The sequence below is a fragment of the Urtica dioica genome, chromosome 8 (genome assembly GCF_054948205.1).
Source record: "Urtica dioica subsp. dioica isolate 48M chromosome 8, U.dioica_male_clone48M_v1_H2, whole genome shotgun sequence".
Lineage (NCBI taxonomy): Eukaryota > Viridiplantae > Streptophyta > Magnoliopsida > Rosales > Urticaceae > Urtica > Urtica dioica.
Window position 1 is genome coordinate 28,124,066 of NC_142763.1, and position 17,788 is coordinate 28,141,853.

The following is a 17,788-nucleotide window of genomic DNA, read 5'->3' on the forward strand; positions in this document are numbered from 1 at the left end:
TTTGCTAAATGAATAATAAAGCCACATCATCGTTCATGGCTAGATTTGAAACTTATGTGAAACATTGGCTAGATTGCAATACCAACATTTCAAGTGGTTTAGTCCGACTAATTTTTCTATATATATATATATATATGTGTGTGTGTGTGTGTGTGTGTACAACAGCTTGAGCCGGGGTTGAAGTGACGATTGAGGTCAAAGCGGTTGAACGGTTTTCTTTCTCTATGGTTTAAAGGCTTCGTTGACTAGATCTTTGATGTCTTGTATCTTGGCCGAGTTGAGCCAAAACGAGCTCAGCTTGCAGGATCCTTCGAGGAAGGCCAAGGCAACAATCGCTTAGCTCACCACGCTTCTTCCTATGAGCTAAACTAAAACTAGTCTGATTCGTCGGATTATTCGTGATTGGCTAAGCCAGAAATGTCCTAGCTCGTTGTGATATTCGTGGTGGGCTAATCCCAAAATGGCTAAGCTCGCCATGCTATTTGTGACAGGCTAAGCAAAAAAAGGACTTTGCTCATCGTTCTATATCCTTGGCTGCATAAAAATAAGCCTCAAGATTGCGCTTTGAGCCTGGACTCGTGCCTTTGCGATCCCAAAAAGTTTTTTTTGTCTAATAAAAGACTCAAAGTCCTAACACCGACACAGTTTTATATATAAGGTGCGCGTAAAAACTAATGTTACAAAATACTCCCTTTTAACATATTGCTTCTCATATCTATACCTAAAGTTTCACATCCATCTAAAAATTTGAATATAATGTAATATTTCGAGGAGCAAGACATCAGAATTCACCAATTATTAATCCTGATGTCGAGTTTCTGAAACACAGTCTATTTCAATCCCTTGGTATTATCATGCAAGGCGTTAGGCGTGTTATGTTTTACATCATACAGCTCCTATTTTCAGTCAAACGCCGACAGAAATTTACTCGCCAACTCTCCGACATTGTTTCCTTCACATTTCCTCGAATAACATAAACATGGCTACATCAATGAGCTAAACAAAAGAAAAGTAAACATACATTTCTCGAACATGACATATTTACAGCTAGGCGATGCCTCAAAACTCCATCGCTCCACATTTCGATCTCTCTTAGTCCACACACTTGATGCATTTTTCAACCCTCTTTTTCCGTCGAAGATCATATTAAAGTTCGATATACGTACATACATACTCTCTGGTTTATATTCGTTATTCTTGATCAATGCTCAATCTTTGCGAAACGCCCTTTGATTCTCGTCCTGCTTTCCGCTCGAACCTTCCTCGACTCGTACCTGATTCGCTTATCAAAGCTTCAATAAAAAAAAATTCTAATTTAGAATTGACAAAAAGAAAAGAAAAAAAGATCATCTGCACAAAAAAAGAGTGAACTGGTTACATTAAGATCGCGCAACGATTTTACCTCCTGGATTTTCTCTTCTCCTTGTACCGCGAGATCGCAGTCTCTCTTTCTTGGCTGCTGATCTCGTACGCAGCAACCTTCTGGAAGCCCTGCGACGTTGCCTTGGAATCCTCGGCCGCTTGTTCGTTGTTATTCAATTGACTCAAACAGTCTCCCGAATCCAAATGATTCTCCGCACCCCATAAACCTTCTCCTAAATGGGTGCTTGACTGATCTACCGTGTCGTCAAACGGTTGGCACAAACTACCCTGGATTACAGACACAAAGATTCAACCTTGGAAAAAAAAGATCTCATATAATTCAAAGGTTTACCAGCTCAAACTGCTGATGAAACCCATTTGCCTCTTCTTCCTTGGCGGCTTCGCATTGAAAGCTGTTCAAATCATCGAGAGCCTGCTCGGGACCCAAAAGGCTCTCCTTTCGGACGCTCTGGCAATTTGACTCGGGCTCGTCTCTTGCGAGCTCTCTCAGCTGACGAAGCACTTCCTCCTTGTACCGTCCACAGACGGCGTTGCGATTCTGATTTAGAAAAAAAAAAAACACAATCAACAAACCCACAACTCAAGTCAGCAACCAAAATTCAGAATTAAAAAAAAAACACACACGCACCTTAGGCGGAGGAGGAACGCCGATAGCCTGAAAGCTCCGATCCGACTCGGGAGCAACCAAACCGACGAGAGCATCGTCGATGCAAGGAACCAAATCCCACATGAAGAAATCATCGCAACCTTGTTCGAAATCGCCTTCGAGGAGGGCCTTCTTGTCGAGATCGTCGAAGCCTAGGATGCTGAGGAAGTCGGAGACGTCGGGGCAGGCGGCGAAGCCCTCGAGGGGTCTGCGGCTGCGGTGGTGGAGGAGGGAGGAGCGGTGGGCGTCCCAGTCGCAGTCGTGGCAGAGGACCGACGCCTCGTCGGAGCAGAAGATCGACGCCGGAGAGCCGCCGCAGGAGTCGCAGAGGAGGGACCGAGTGTGGCGACCGAAGAGGGCGTTCGCCGAGTGCACGTGCCGGTCGCACGCAAAGCACAGCTTCGCTGAGTCCGCGCGGCAGTACAGAACCGCCGTCGCCGCGTCACAGTGGTCGCACCGGGGCTCCGACTCCATCGTCGGAACGCGAACACTTGGGTCCTTCTCGTCGAGCATATTAATAGAGAGAGAGAGAGAGAGAGAGTGTGGGGTTTTGCTTTCCTTGTTGAGCAAGGGAAAGACTGAATCTCGAGAACTATAAATGTCTTCTTTCTTTTCCTCCTCCCATATCAAGTCGTGGTTTGTCTGTCGTTATCTTATCATTTATAAATTATAATCACAATGGAAACATTATGTTGTTATTGAGAAATTTCATTAAGTGGGCTTAAAAATTGATTAAATATCAAGATTAGACCCTAACTTTTTAAAATATCTAAAAATGGACTTTTGGACCCAAAACGGACAAATATACCCCTGTCCTCTATTTGAACTCATTCGCGCCTCTCTCCCTCTCTCCTCCATTTCACTCGTTCACTTCCAAAACAAAGAAAAAACTGAGAACTCCTACGATATTGTACGACGGCATACGATCTTGTACGAGCCAGTACGATATAATACGATAGAGGACGATGGCGTACGATGGAAACGCTTCAATCTTCGGCGGCGGTGAAACACAGAAATCCCGAGCTCAAAAGTTATCTAAAAAGGTAAGTTTTCAACTAATTTGTTGTTAAATGTCTTTGGAAATAGTTAGAATAGGGTTTATGAGTTAGTATTAATCTTATTTGAGTTGATTTGAGTTGATTTGGGTCGGATTTAGAATGTTAGGGTTTGAAATTAGGGCCAGTGTACGATGAGATTGATGCATCGTACGATGTCGTACGATGCTGTACGATGTCGTACGATGAAATTCATAGAGCTCTACGATGCGATACGATGGGTTTATGTTTTCTAAAAAATTGTCGTACGACTTTGTACGATGTCGTACGATGCGGTACGATGCTAAACGATGATTTTTTAAAAAACTTTAATTTCTTGTTTTACGATGATATACGATGCTGTACGATGCTATACGATGATTTTTTAAAAAAATTTAATTTCTTGTTTTACGATGATATACGATATTGTACGATGCTATACGATGATTTTTTTTAAAAATTTAATTTCTTGTTTTACGATGATATACGATGCTGTACGATGCTGTACGATGCTATACGATGATTTTTTTTTTAAAATTTAATTTCTTGTTTTGTGATTCTGATTTAATTTTGTTGTTTTTTTTAGGACAATTTAAACTACATATACAACGTCTCATTCCCGGGGCGTATCACGTACGGTGGGACGGGGATCTTGAAGCTTGTACGGAGTAGATTCGATGAGCTCGGGATAAAAGAACGAATCCTCGGGACTCCGTTCGAGCAATTTTTTACGGAGAGCGAGCTTGGTTTCTCACCGGTGCTCGTACATACTCTCCTTCAGAAGAAGATCGAGGCGACAGTACGCGGCGAGATACATTTTGGTATCGGAGGCAAACGGGTACGATTTGGACGCCTCGAGTACGCACTCGTCTCGGGGATGACTTATGAAGACGGTCCGACCAAAGCCGAACAAGACGAGCGAAAGAACGATGGATTGATCACGGATCACTTGAACGGCGTTGCCGGAAGCAAGTTGAGCGCGTTGATCAACGCGTTCACCATATGTCGAAGCCCTGACGCTGCGTTCAAGCTCGGGCTGCTCGTATTCGTCTACGGGTATCTTCTGGGGCAGCCGGCCAACAAAGCCATCGAAGAAAGGTGGCAGAAATTTCTATACATCGTTCAAGACCTCCCCTTCTTCTTCAAGATGCCTTGGGGAAATTTGAGTTGGGCAGAGACGTATTCCAGCTTGTCGGTGAACCTACGGCGTTATCACGAAACGCTGCAAAAGAAGTTGAAGGACAAGCCGGATGTGGCACAGAAAGAGGCCAAGTACACATTGACGGGTAATCTCCATACCCTTCATTACTGGGCGTACGAGGCTATCCCAGAGATCGGGATGAGGTTCGGGTCGAACCAGGGGATTCGTGTGCCCCGGATGCACTCGTGGTCTAGTAATGTGCTCATAATGGGCAAAGACATCGAGGCGGTCTTGAATAAAAAAACGGTAACTTTTTTATTATTTATCGTTTATTAATGTATTTTACATTATTTTGGAATATTGGTAACGTTTATTAATGTATTGTAGGTGGGTGTTCTTCAAATGCTGAGACCAAGGGCACCAGAGAAAGAAATGTTCACTCTCCTCGAGACACAGACGAGCAAATGTCTGTATCCCATAGACGTCGAGGGCGAAGATGCGACAGAGCCGCGAGACATCGAAGAAGAAATAGATCGAGTCGCGACTGTTGCAGAAGATGCCATCGTCGGAGACTCCGACGACGAACACGTGTCAGACACTCCACGTGTTCGTCTTGCTAGTCCGACCACTCCCGCAATGGGATCGAGGCCTACAGCGACCTCTCGCGCCGACATTCCCGAGGCCTTTGTCATAACACGGGAAATGTGGGGAGAAATGCGAGCTTCCCAAGAACAACTGCGAGCATCTCAAGAACAACTGCTAGCATCCCAAAAACGAATGATTCAGTCACAAGGGATAGTCTTACGTTCTCTTGCCACGACCGGCCGTAGAGTTGAGCGCATGAGTGTTAGACAGGTTAGAGTTCAAATTTAATTTAACGTTTTAAAGTTGAGTTTAAATTTAATTTAACGTTTTAGAGTTAAGTTTAAATATAATTTAACGTTTTAAAGTAGAGTTTAAATTTAATTTAACGTTTTAAAGTTGAGTTTAAATTTAATTTAACGTTTTAGAATTACGTTTAAATATAATTTAACGTTTTAGAGTTAAGTTTAAATATAATTTAACGTTTTAGAGTTAAGTTTAAAATTTAGAGTTGAGTTTAAATTTTAGAGTTGAGTTTAAATTTTTTTGACAAGTTTAAATTTTGTGACATATTTTATTACTTTGACTTTCAGCTTTTTATGTGGAGGAGGCTGAACATTTTGTTCGAGGACGCAACGGGCTTGCCTGGGGGTGAAATTCCCACGACCCAAGATGATGGTCGTAAACGCCGGACCCCTCCTCCTCCTCCTCCTCCTCCTCCGGCGGCTAGTCAAAAGCCGGCGTCTCCATCGCATGAGGCAGAGCCGTCTTCTACGCATCGCGAGTCATCGAAGAAGTCAGAGCCGTCTTCTACGCATCGCGAGTCCTCGAAGAAGTCGAAGAAGCCATCTTCAACGCATCGCGAGTCGTCGAAGCGATCGGAGATCAGGCCGGTGACTTCTCCCAGGTTGTCGACGTCTTCGTCGAGTCCTCGTAGAGAAGACATTTCGGATAAGCTACGCCCGCTCACAACTCCTCTAAGGAAAAGACAGAAGGCACAGCTTACTCCGGCACGTCCAGATCGGCAAGTGCGACAGAAGACGTCGCGTTGGTCCGAATTCACTGATCCGACGAGGCCCAAGTATTTGGAAAAGCCGATCCCCAAGTTCAAGCCGTTGAAGGACGCGAAGCAAAAAGAGTTTGATAATTTCGTTAAGTGGTTGCGGATAAAAAAGTGGGACGGCAAATTCATGGAGTCTGTTCGACTGAAGACGTGCGACGCAGACACGATTTTCTTCGACACGATATTGACAGAAACCAAATGGCTACATGATTCGGTACGTTATTATATAATTTCACTTTTTCCAATCAATTTAAAATAACGCTATATGTTTGTAATGTCTCAGCATATTGATGCTATGATTCACATGGTTCGGGCTCGCCAACGAGGTCTCGACGGTTATCGGCAAGACGTCCGAATCATGGATTGTCGGTGGGTCCAGCACGTGTACGGCCGATTCAGAACGGAAGAAGCGAACATCAACAAGGCCATCGAACTGGGAGCAGAGCCCGAACCCGTGGACTGGGACATGAGGGCAACTATTAGCCCGATGACTGGGTATAGGGACGCCGATATTTTGCCTTGGGATGGTGCTCGAGAGATCCTGTTCGTCGTGAACTTCCAGAACCTTCATTGGTTCACATTTCGGATCGACATCGAGGCCTGGACCATTACCGTCTTCGACTGCCAAAAGGATCTCATGCAGTCGTCGAGACATCAAAAGGACTTCACTGAGCTGATGGAGGTACGTAAAATGTTATGTTATTCACAATTATTACCTTAGAGCAACAATTAATTAAATTATAAGGGTTACTTAACATTGTTAAAATGTTTATTATTCAGACTTGGAGTCGAGCATTTGCTAGGGTTGTGGCCATAGGTGGTTTCTTCAAGAACCATCCCCACTCTTACCGGGAAAGTGAACATGGTGAAATTAAGTTCACTGTGCCGACGTGGATCGTCGATGACAAGGTCCCACAATGTGCTTACAGGTAAACAATTATCTTTTTATTGACAAATTATTTTACTAGTTATTTGAACTTTTTTTTGACAACTTTCTCTAAACAATCATGTTTTTATTGACAAGTTATTTTAGAAGTTTTTTTTTTTTTTTTACAAGTTTTAATTGACAAGTTATTTTACTAGTTATTTGAACTTTTTTTTGACAACTTTCTCTAAACAATCATGTTTTTATTGACAAGTTATTTTAGAAGTTTTTTTTTTTTTACAAGTTTTAATTGACAAGTTATTTTACTAGTTATTTGAACTTTTTTTTGACAACTTTCTCTAAACAATCATGTTTTTATTGACAAGTTATTTTAGAAGTTTTTTTTTTTTTTTTTTACAAGTTTTAATTGACAAGTGATTTTAGAAGTTTGTTCTTTTTTTCAAGTTATGTTTCAACTATTTGTGACAACTTATTCTTGTGTTGTAGCGGTGATTGCGGGATGTTCGCATTGAAGTATGTCGAGCACGTAGTACTGAACGAATCATTTGACACTCTTCAAAGTGAGAATATGAGAATGTTCAGGAAGAAATGGTGCGTGGACTTATTCTACAACCACCTTATCCCGTGATTTTGTATTTTCGGATGTTTATTTTTTATCTTTTTGGTTTTCTATGTAATAGTACCTTATAAACATATTATCGAGATGGTTTGTTGACTATTGTGTTTTTTATTGTACCTTATAAACATGTAATTCAATTAAAGAGATTCACAAAAAAAAACATCAAAAATTCACACATTCACAAAGGGTTTAGAACTCGAGACATTTATAAAGAACTAAAGTTGCATCCTGACGCTACTGACAAGCTTGCTTTTTCCATCATAGCTTCATGTAGGATTAGGATAGTGTGTAACTAACTTGTTCATTCTAGATTAGGATAGTTTGTTACAAATAATCAATATTCTAGTTTTTTTTTTAGATTCTAGCAAAAGTTTCCTTTTATTAAAAAAGAAAAATAGCTCACTAAGCTGAATTAAATTAAATTAACTAAAATAGTTAAATTCAGTTACTTCGAACTGGTGAGCTATTTTTTTAATAAAATGAAACTTTGCCAATTTTTAAAAGGATAGTGGTCTATTGAGCTACTAGCCTAATTGTCCCGTATAAAAAGGTCCATGAGACGGATGACACTCCATTAAACAAGATAAAAAGGTGACTCAAATAAACGTTAAAGTTTTAAACTTAAAAATAAAAATAACACACAAAGTCTAAAGTTTTAATCCCTCCAAGTGCATGTTTTTCTGTTATGTCCCCTACCACCACATTTCCCGCATTTTCGCTGCACGACAATCTTTTCGCCTTGAGATGGGTATCGATTAATTCTTCTTCTTCCTTGTTTACTTTTCTTCGGTCGACCGGCTTGCTTCTTTTCAACGGGTTCCGAAACTTTCATGTTTTTTATCTCATCCGGGACATCCCATTGATCTTCATTGCCAACCGGATATATGGCTTCCTTGTACATCTCAATCCACGTCTCCTTCAAATAAAAGTCACTGCATAACGAGTACACGTCCACGCTTCGATGTTGGGCTGCTGCGATAGAATGCTCGCACGGGATATTCAATTGTTGTGGTAGTCCGCAAGTGCACGTCTTCGCCATAAGGTCTACATCGAAATCACCTCTTACGTCTTTGACATGACATTCATATAGACCAAGTCCGTACGCATTGACGAACTGTGCCTTATTATTTAGCTGTGCGAGATCATTTTGCCACGTTGGTGTCAATTTTGTGTTCAACTTGTTCGCTATCTCTTCTCGTTCAAAAAACCAAGTTTGGAGTGTGAATCGAATAAACTCGAGCAACGTCGTAATGGGAAACGTCCTCGCATTCCTTGTTTTGTTATTGAAGCTTTCTGCGTTGTTGCTCGTCATTAGGTCGTACCTATATAAAACATACTTGATTTATATAATCAACGACATAAAAAATTCAGTACAAAAGAAGTTCTAGACTCTTACCGTTTTCCAGGAAAGAAAGCTCTGGCCCACCGATCGACACCAACTTCTTCAAGATACTTTGCCATCTCGACATCCTTACGTCTCAACTGTCTAAAATTAGCTTCGAATGCTGTTTTACTGAAGGCGTAAGCCGCATCGTAAAGTTCAAAGCGACAATGGTCTGTCTTGAACTTGTGTTGGACATTCAGTTGTAAATGATGGTAACATGCTCCGTGAGGGATACCAGGAAACACAACCTCGACACCATGTATGATGCTAACGTGGCGATCGGATATGAACGCCAAATTAGGTACGTCTTCACCGATAGCTTCTCGCAATCTTCTCAAAAACCAAATCCAAGAAGCATGACACTCGCTATCTACAACTCCGAATGCAAGTGGATATAATTGTGAATTCGCATCCATTGCAATTGCGCAAAGCAACTGTCCCCCGTATTTTGTCTTCAGAAATGCACCATCCAATGCTATGACCGGCCGACATGCTTTGAAGCCTCTACGACACGCCCCAATGGAAAAGAAAGCATACTTGAATTTATCACCATCTCGCACAAAGTCTGTTAACGTCCCAGGATTCTTTTGCTTCAACATGTACAGCCAAGACGGTAACTTCTGGTACGATTGTTCCGGCGTACCCCGCACGTACCCAATAGCTTTCTCCCTGGATCTCCAAGCTTTCAAATACGATACGTTCACACCCCATCTTGTCTTCACTTCTTCCCTGACGTTATGCGCCGAATACTCCGCCATAGAGTTAATTGAGTACTTGTCTTTAAATACGTGACCGATGACCCATGGTGCCGCTCCTCGATGGCCCTCTGTTCGAACAACACGCCCACATGAGTGTTTACCCTCGTACGACGTAATCTCCCACATCTCAGACCACTGCACGACACCCCTCAACCTCCATGTGCATCTCTCGTTTTTGCATAGAACATACCATCTCTTTTTCGAAGAAGATTTCACTCTAAATTCGAAATTATGTTTCAACGCGTACAAGTGGATATGTTTCTTCAGTTCATGCTTGTTTTCAAATTGCTGCCCAATATATATTTCTTCTGAGCTACCTGTTACTTTCAAAGGTTAGTTAAACAATATGTGGTTTCATATTATACTTGAATCTCATTTGAATCCACTTAAATTACCTGTAGAAGAATGACTTGGATAATGACTCGGGTTTTCCTTCACAACATCATCGGCGCTGAACTCGGGTGCTTTCCATGAATAAGGAACGATAGGTGATCCGATCATCGGAGGCTCACGCTGACATTGACCCGATGGTTCACAATGACCCGTTGGTACCGTAAACGTTTCCACAAATTCTTCATATTCTTCGGGATTGGCAAATTCTTCAAATTCTTCACCTCTACCATTGTTATCTCCGTCATATCCATCACTATTCTCTTCATCACCATCGCAACCTTCGTTTTCATCACCTTCGCCACCTTCGTTTTCATCACCTTCGCCATCTTCGTATTCATCACCATTGTGTCCATCATATTCGTCACTGTTGTGATTACAATCTCTATCACGCCTGTATACTTCGTCACCGTTTCCGGCACCCTTGTACTCGTTAAACAAGTCATCGTCACAGCCACCGTCTTTGTTTTCAATTATAGGATCTTTTTGTCGATCCTCGATAACAAGAGTATTCCGTTTCTTCTTCGGTTCATTGCGAGACACCATTCCAACTTCCACATCTTTCCCTTTACATAGTCCTCGATACGCAATAGGTGCAATGACCTCGATCTGTTTCGGTACCAAACTTACACAGAGTGGAAATCTATTACGATATTTGTGCTTCATAAAATGCGAAACATCACCATTGTTCTTCAATACGGCAGGACCTACTGGAATTGTACCGACTTCGTATGGGACTTCGAGTTTTAAGTCGAACGCGAATCTGTCTAACTCGAACTTCTCGTATAAGAAATCTACTAACTCCGTGTACGTTACCTCTTTCGGAATTACGAATGCACGAAATTCTGCATTGGTGAAAACCCATTGGTGTCCTTCCTTCTCCCAAGTGCCGTTAATCATGACAAAAACTGCAAAAAAAACAGTCAAACTATGCAAAATAAGCTTCTATATCGCACACCATCGTACTGCATCGTACAACATCGTATACCATCGTACACTATCGTACATCATCGTACATCATCTTACTGATAGACATCGTACTGCATCGTACAGCATCGTATACCATCGTACAGAATCGTACATTGTAAAAGAGGCATCGTACGGCATCGTACAACATCGTATACCATCATACACCATCGTACAGAATCCAATTTTTTTTTTCTAAATTTCATCGTACACAAATTTAAATTTCATCGTATACCATCGTACAAACAAGTTAAACCCAGATTTTGGACTTTGTTTTCAGATCTGATCGATTTTTTATGCTACATTCTATCATATACATTCATAAACTTTGTAAAAATGATTAAGTTAGTAATCTTACCCATGATTCTTTTGAAACCCGCTTAAGTAGAGAGGATTTGAGTGGATTTGAAAGAGTTTGAGCGAGTGTGAGAGTGAGAGTGAGGCTGAGCTGATATAGTCTCAAGGGCATTTTTGTCCATTTTCGGTACAAAAGTCCATATTTAGATATTTTTAAACATTAGGGTCTAATCTTGATATTTAATGGGTTATTAAGCCCAATTAATGAAATTTACAAATCTTTTATTTGTTTTATTATTATTGTATTATGTAATATATCAACGCAAAAAATAACCCAAAGTTTCATCCATTCTCCTTAAAAAAAAATATTATTAATATCTTACCTTTATTAAGAAGGGAGATTAAAATAGTAGCTAAATTATCAATTTATTTTAAAAGATAGCTAATATTAATTAAGATCCCAAAAATACTCTTCTCTTCTTCTCTGATACGAAAAACCCGTACCCAAACACCACACCACACCACAATCTTCCTCCGCGATCCACCGAAGCTTCGCCGGAGACTAGCCGTCGCCGGCGCCGGATCCGAAGAAGGAGCTTCGGACTCGATCGCCACCACCTCGTGTCCCTTTGGGAGAAGCTCGCACCGGTTCTCCTCAACGGTGGTTCCGAAGTTGATTCCGACGAGGTTGTCGTTCGGTAGCCGAATTCCGGATTGAATCGCGTGTTGTAGTCGAAGGCAACGGAGGTGGGGCCGATGCACGCGGCGGTGGAAGTGCGATTTTAGATTATAAGATTTTTTTTTGTTTCGATAGCTAATCTGATTAACTATAACAAACCTCTTCCGATAACGATTTTAAACATCAACAAGTCTCGCGGCTGCGCCGATCCCGGTCGTTCGAAAGTCGCAAGTCCAGTTCCGCATATTAATTGTAATAGTTAATCGGATTAACTTTGAAGGTTAATTCGATTAACCATGACGATTCTCCTCCGGAAACGATCTCGAACATCAGCGAGTCCCGTGGCTGAACCGATCCGACCGTTTAAAGGTCGCAAGTCTAGTCTTGAAATCTCCGGAAGAAGTTGAGATTTGAGAGCTTCATCGTTGGATGACAAGACCTCATTTTCGATGTAGACGAATGAGACTTCGCCGGAGAATGGAGCAATGTTGGAGGCGATCCAGTTAACGGCGACATTCAGATCAGAAACTATGGTTGAGATTTAATCGTTAGAAACTTTGATGAAAACTCGGATTCCAAAGCCGAAGACGGCAGAGATGACAGTTAATAAGATTTATTGTTGTTCTTGTTACAGTTAATAAGATTTACTATTGTTCTTGTTATAGGTAATGATATTTACTATTTTTCTTGTTACCATTAATATTATTTACTATGACAGTTAATAGTAACAACCCTTAAGGGTATTATTGGAATGTGATTGTAACAAATTGGTTACTTTCCTAAATATGTCAATAGTTGAGCTATAATTTTAATATAAAGAGGTTGTTTGGGCTAGATACATAGCCCGTCTTAAAAAAAACTATTTTTTATTATCTTTTTTCAAAAAATAATATTTTTAAAATTTTGTTGCTTAATTCGAAAAATAACAATTTTTTATTTAAACAATTATAAAGAAAACATGAAAAAATATTTGTTGCAACGTATCATGCCACTAGCTCTTTTTAAAAGGGAAACTTGATAAAGCAAGCTTAGTGTAACATGTGATTTGAAAACCAAACCATATTTTGGTTCCCTTAGGAAAACCAAGCATATCACCATGTAAAATGTCAAAATTACCCTTAAATGAATTTTTTTTTCAAAATCAATCCTTCACTCACTCCAGTTGTCTTTTTCAATTCAGAAACCAAAACAAAAGAAAAAAAAACGTGCAGCCCACAGCCAAGCACCTTTCCCTTTCAAAAAAAAAAGAAAAAAAGAAACCATCCTCAGAGCCACTCAGAGCCCTAGCCCGCAGCCGTCGTCGCCACTCAGCCGTCGTCGCCACTCAGAGCCCTAGCCGTCGTCGCCAGTCCAGCAATCTCGCGAACCAACAGAGCCCTCCAGCTGAGTCGCGAACCAGCCGAGCCCACAGCCAAGCACGCCCATCTCCACGCTCGTCGCAAACCCCAACGCACGGCAAACCCGAAGATATATGGGTAAGTTTCGATCCCTAATTCGATGATATTTTGTAAGAGATTTGTTTGATTTCCTGAAATAAAGAGTTTGAGTTCGTCATGTTGGATCCAGAAAAAAGTCCGAAATTGTTGTCTGTAATTTCGAAGTTTATAGTTGTTATTTCGATTTCATTTCGAAGATTTCGATTCCCAGAAAAGATTTCGTTTAAACTCAAATTTTTTGGGCCTTCTATGTAGTTAAACAGTTGAGAGAAGAAAAATGGGTAAGTTTCGATCCCTAATTGGATGATATTTTGTAAGAGAGATGTTTGATTTACTGAGAAAAAGAGTTTGAGTTCGTCATGTTGGATCTAGAAAAAAGTTCGAAATTGTTGTCTGTAATTTCGAAGTTTATAGCTGTTATTTCGATTTCATTTCGAACTTTTTAACCTGTACAGATTTGACTTCTAATGTATACTTTTTAACTTCTTAACAGGTTCAAACGTTAATATATGTTGTTTATTTGATGGTACTTGGGTGAACAAAGGTACAAAATGGGAATATACTAATGAATCGCGATTCGAACTCCGTGCACTCGCGAAAGACATATCTCGGGCGGAGCTATTAATCGCTATGTACGAAGCTTTTTGTGTCGACGAGTCGTTATACGATTTGAAACTTGAAGCTGCTTATGTTTGGGCTGGAAGACCAATGCCTCCTCTCATTTTGGCATCGGACGCTAGTGTGACGGCATTTATGTTAGAGAATTCTGGTCAATCCAAGCTGAGGATTTCCTTATGCGTAACCCCCGTGAAAAGAAACATTGTTGATGCAGCTCTTGATACAACTCCAAGCAGGGCAGTTTCACCGACCCCAAATTCTCAGGTAGCATGCTTAGGTATTAGCGTCGAGGTGAATGATTTTCAGGCGCCATGCGATGAAGAGGGTGATGAGGAAGGTAAGGATGGTGATGATGAGGAAGATGAAGATGGCGATGATGAGGAAGATTTTGATGCAAGCGGATTCTATTGTGAGGATGATCCGGTTATGAATGATAATGATATTCCCACGTCAGAGCCAGTATCGGCGACGCCTCATAAGAAGTCAAAAGTATGGGATGCACATGTTTCAATTCCCGATTCGGAGGAAAATGTAAGTACGCCTTCATCCACTGGCAGTTCTTCGGACATATGTGTTGGGCAAATTTTTGATAATAAGTTTGATTTGAAAACTAAAGTTGCCATGCTTGCAATGAGAAAGAGCTTTCAGTATAGGGTCTTCGAAACAAGCAGGAGTCGGTGGGTAGTCAAGTGCAAAGCTGGTGATTGTACTTGGAAATTGAGAGGGAATAAACTACCAAACAGTGATATGTTCGAAGTGAGTGTGTATGTTTCTACACATACTTGTTCGATTGATGCCCCTACTAGTGGCCAACTTCAAGCTGCACCATGGATTGTAGGACATGTTATCAAGCATAAGTATAGTCTTCAATCGACATCATATACACCAAGGAACATCATAGAAGATGTACGAAAGGAGTATGGGATAAATTTGAGTTACGAGAAGGCTTGGAGATGCAAGGAGACGGCAATTGGGTACATAAGGGGTACACTTGACGAGTCATACAAGCGGTTACCTGCTTACTTCTACGCATTAGAACAAAAAAATCCAGGTTCGGTTACTGACCTTGTTCTTGACTCCGGCAGTCGATTTCGGTACTGTTTTTGGGCCCTTGGAGCTTGTATACGGGGATTTGCATCATGTCGACCTGTGATATGTATCGATGGTAGTTTCTTGAAGACAAAGTATGGAGGGCAGATATTATCGGCGATTGCATTAGATGCAAATGACCAATTGTTTCCACTTGCATTTGCTGTTGTAGACACCGAAAATAATCACTCTTGGACCTACTTCCTTCGGAAACTGAGAGAGACCATCGGTTCCCCGCCAGATCTTTGTTTCATATCAGACAGGTACTTAATTTCGAAGATTTTAGTTTTGTTTCGACAATTTTGGAATGTTATTTCAGAGATTTTAGGTTTTCTGAGAAGTACATTTCGAATATTTTAGTTGATCTAATATTTATGTTTCAAACGCTTTGTTTTAGGCACGCGAGTATCCTTCATGCTATACCGGTTGTGTATCCAGAGTGTTATCACGGGATCTGCTACCAGCATCTAAGTATGAATGTTGCTCATGTGTTCAAAACCGATGTTTATGGCCCAGAGATGTATGGCGCATGTTATGCTTGGAGAAAATCTGTTTTCCATGCTCAATTCGAGAAGTTAAGGCGTAAAGATCCAAACCTTGCTAAATATCTGGAAGACATTGGAATTGAAAGGTTTGCTCGGTCGTACTTTCCTGGAAAAAGGTAAGTTCACAAGCAGGTAGTACTTTATTTCGAAGATTTTGGTTTGTTTCTTAGATTTACAATGCGACTTCGAATATTTTAACAACAGGTACAATTTATTGACGAGTAACTACGCGGAAAGCTTCAACAAGAGGATAAAGGACGCTAGAACATTCTCAATTTGTAGCATGGTGGAATGCATTCGATTTACTCTTCAAGAATGGTTCTTCAAGCGAAGAGAAAAATCTGGAAATGCGAAGACCAAACTGAGTCCAAAATTTGATGAGGACTTACGACTTCAAGTTCAAAAGGGTTGCCATTTGCAATATTCGGGGGTTACGCAACATGAGTTCTTAGTACTTGATGGAGACGATGATGGCACGGTAAACATGTTGACAAAAGAATGCACATGCGGGTTGTTTCAACTTCTTGGTCTCCCTTGCATGCATGCGACGTGTGTCGCAACAAAGCGTAACATCGATGTGTATTCATTGTGTCACCCTTTCTATCGAGTAGAAAGTTGGAGAGCAGCCTACATGGATGCTGTGTACCCTTGTGGTCCTGAACACGAGTGGAATGCTCCAGAAGAGCTGTTGAATATGGAGGTCAAGGTACCTGTTGCGAAAAACCCCGCCGGTCGGCCGAAGAAGAAGAGCAAAGGAGGACGGCGCAAGATCAAACGTTTGCCGTCTCAAGGTGAAGTCATTGTTGTTCAGCGCAAATGTAGTATTTGTGGAGGTAGAGGACATAATAGGAAGTCGTGTACTTTTTGTCAGTAGTATTGGATTTCAGACATTTAAGTTATTTTATGTGTTTGATTTCAGAGTTTTCAGCTAATTTTTGTAATGGATTTCAGACATTTCAGTTATTTTATGTGTTTGATTTCGGAGTTTTCAGTTAGTTTATTTGCTTGATTTCAGACATTTCAGTTAGTTTATGTGCTTGATTTCAGACATTTCAGTTATTTTTTGTCAAGGATTTCAGACATATCGGGTTACAAACCAAAATATCATCCAAAAAACTAGTCTCCAAAGGGACCCCCTCCAAAACTACCAAAGTAATTATCAAGAAACATTACAAACCCAATTTTCATCCAAAAAACTAGTCTATGACAGTATCAAAGTAATTTTCATCACCCCCTTTTCAGGCTTTTAAGTTTGGCTGTGTTCAACGGAGTGTAGTCATCATGCTTTATGGGCCGCTTGCTCTTTCTCTTCGAAACTACACAATTCAACATAAAATAATTAAAAAGCACATAAACCATGAAATATAGGCAAAACAGTTTGAAAATTGAGAACTTACCATAGACGCGGACAGATTCTTTCACCGGAGGGTTGACGAAGTCGTCGTCGTCGTCATCGGGGGCTGCCACAGAGGTTCTCCTCTTGGGGGCTGCCACAGTTCTCGCCGTCTCTTTCGCCGGAGGGTTGACGAAGTCGTCGTCATCGTCAACGGGGGCTGCCACGGTGGATGCCGTCTCGGGGGCTGCCACAGTTCTCGCCGTCTCTTTCGCCGGAGGGTTGACGAAGTCGTCGTCGTCGTCAACGGGGGCTGCCACGGTGGATGCCATCTTGGGGGCTGCCACTGTGCTTGCCATCTCGGGGGCTGCCACGGTGGTTTCCGTCTCGGGGGCAGCCACTGTGCTTGCCGTCTCGGGGGCTGCCATGGTACTTTCCATCCATTCGTCTTCATCTCCATCGTCCTCACCGTCATCGTCTTCCTTGTCATCATCTCCATCGTCGTCATCGTCTTCATCTTCATCGTCCTCACCATCATCTCCATCGTTGTCATCATCTTCATCGGCGTCTTCCTCACCATCTTCTTCTTCACCATTACCGATATCATCATCATCCGGAGGGTCCAAAGTTTCGTCATGAATATTGACAGCTTCGTCAGGGTCAAAAAATAAACCTTCATCATTCTCCACTGCCCAAAATTATGTAACAAAACACCAAGAATTAATAACTAATCTTCGAAACAGTATATAACAAAAGCCATAAAACTCCGAAACCAGTAACAAAATACAATTAAAAACTACGAAATACACAGTTGAGACAGATTACCATGTGGAGATGGTGACCTCCGCCGTGGATACTGCTCCGGTGGATACCTCTCTTCCTGTGTAGCGCTTCCCGGGACGACACTTACCAAATAATTGAGTTTCTCAGCCGTGTCTT

General features: G+C 41.4%; 4 protein-coding genes across 4 annotated transcripts; 2 read left to right on the top strand and 2 right to left on the bottom strand.

Annotated features, from left to right (window-relative positions):
- Window positions 1–815: 815 nt before the first annotated feature.
- Window positions 816–2,677, bottom strand: LOC149388872 (zinc finger protein CONSTANS-LIKE 13-like). Its single transcript, XM_089624516.1, has 4 exons — window positions 2,012–2,677; window positions 1,715–1,921; window positions 1,403–1,650; window positions 816–1,292 (listed from the first exon to the last, which is right to left on the bottom strand). The coding sequence occupies exons 1-4, from the start codon at window positions 2,540–2,542 to the stop codon at window positions 1,202–1,204; spliced, it is 1,077 nt and encodes a 358-aa protein (XP_089480642.1). The 5' UTR covers window positions 2,543–2,677; the 3' UTR covers window positions 816–1,201.
- Window positions 2,678–2,994: 317 nt separating this feature from the next.
- LOC149388873 (uncharacterized) lies at window positions 2,995–7,491 on the top strand. The gene is made up of 7 exons (XM_089622521.1): window positions 2,995–3,072; window positions 3,650–4,510; window positions 4,592–5,059; window positions 5,380–6,063; window positions 6,133–6,531; window positions 6,630–6,778; window positions 7,222–7,491. Exons 1-7 carry the CDS (start codon window positions 2,995–2,997, stop codon window positions 7,361–7,363), a joined length of 2,781 nt encoding a protein of 926 aa, XP_089478647.1. The 3' UTR covers window positions 7,364–7,491.
- A 405-nt stretch (window positions 7,492–7,896) lies between these two features.
- Window positions 7,897–9,169, bottom strand: LOC149388874 (uncharacterized). The gene is made up of 2 exons (XM_089624389.1): window positions 8,751–9,169; window positions 7,897–8,676 (listed from the first exon to the last, which is right to left on the bottom strand). The coding sequence occupies exons 1-2, from the start codon at window positions 9,152–9,154 to the stop codon at window positions 8,010–8,012; spliced, it is 1,071 nt and encodes a 356-aa protein (XP_089480515.1). The 5' UTR covers window positions 9,155–9,169; the 3' UTR covers window positions 7,897–8,009.
- Window positions 9,170–15,799: 6,630 nt separating this feature from the next.
- Window positions 15,800–16,390, top strand: LOC149388875 (uncharacterized). The gene has a single exon (XM_089622522.1). The coding sequence runs from the start codon at window positions 15,800–15,802 to the stop codon at window positions 16,388–16,390; it is 591 nt and encodes a 196-aa protein (XP_089478648.1).
- The last annotated feature ends 1,398 nt before the right edge of the window (window positions 16,391–17,788 follow it).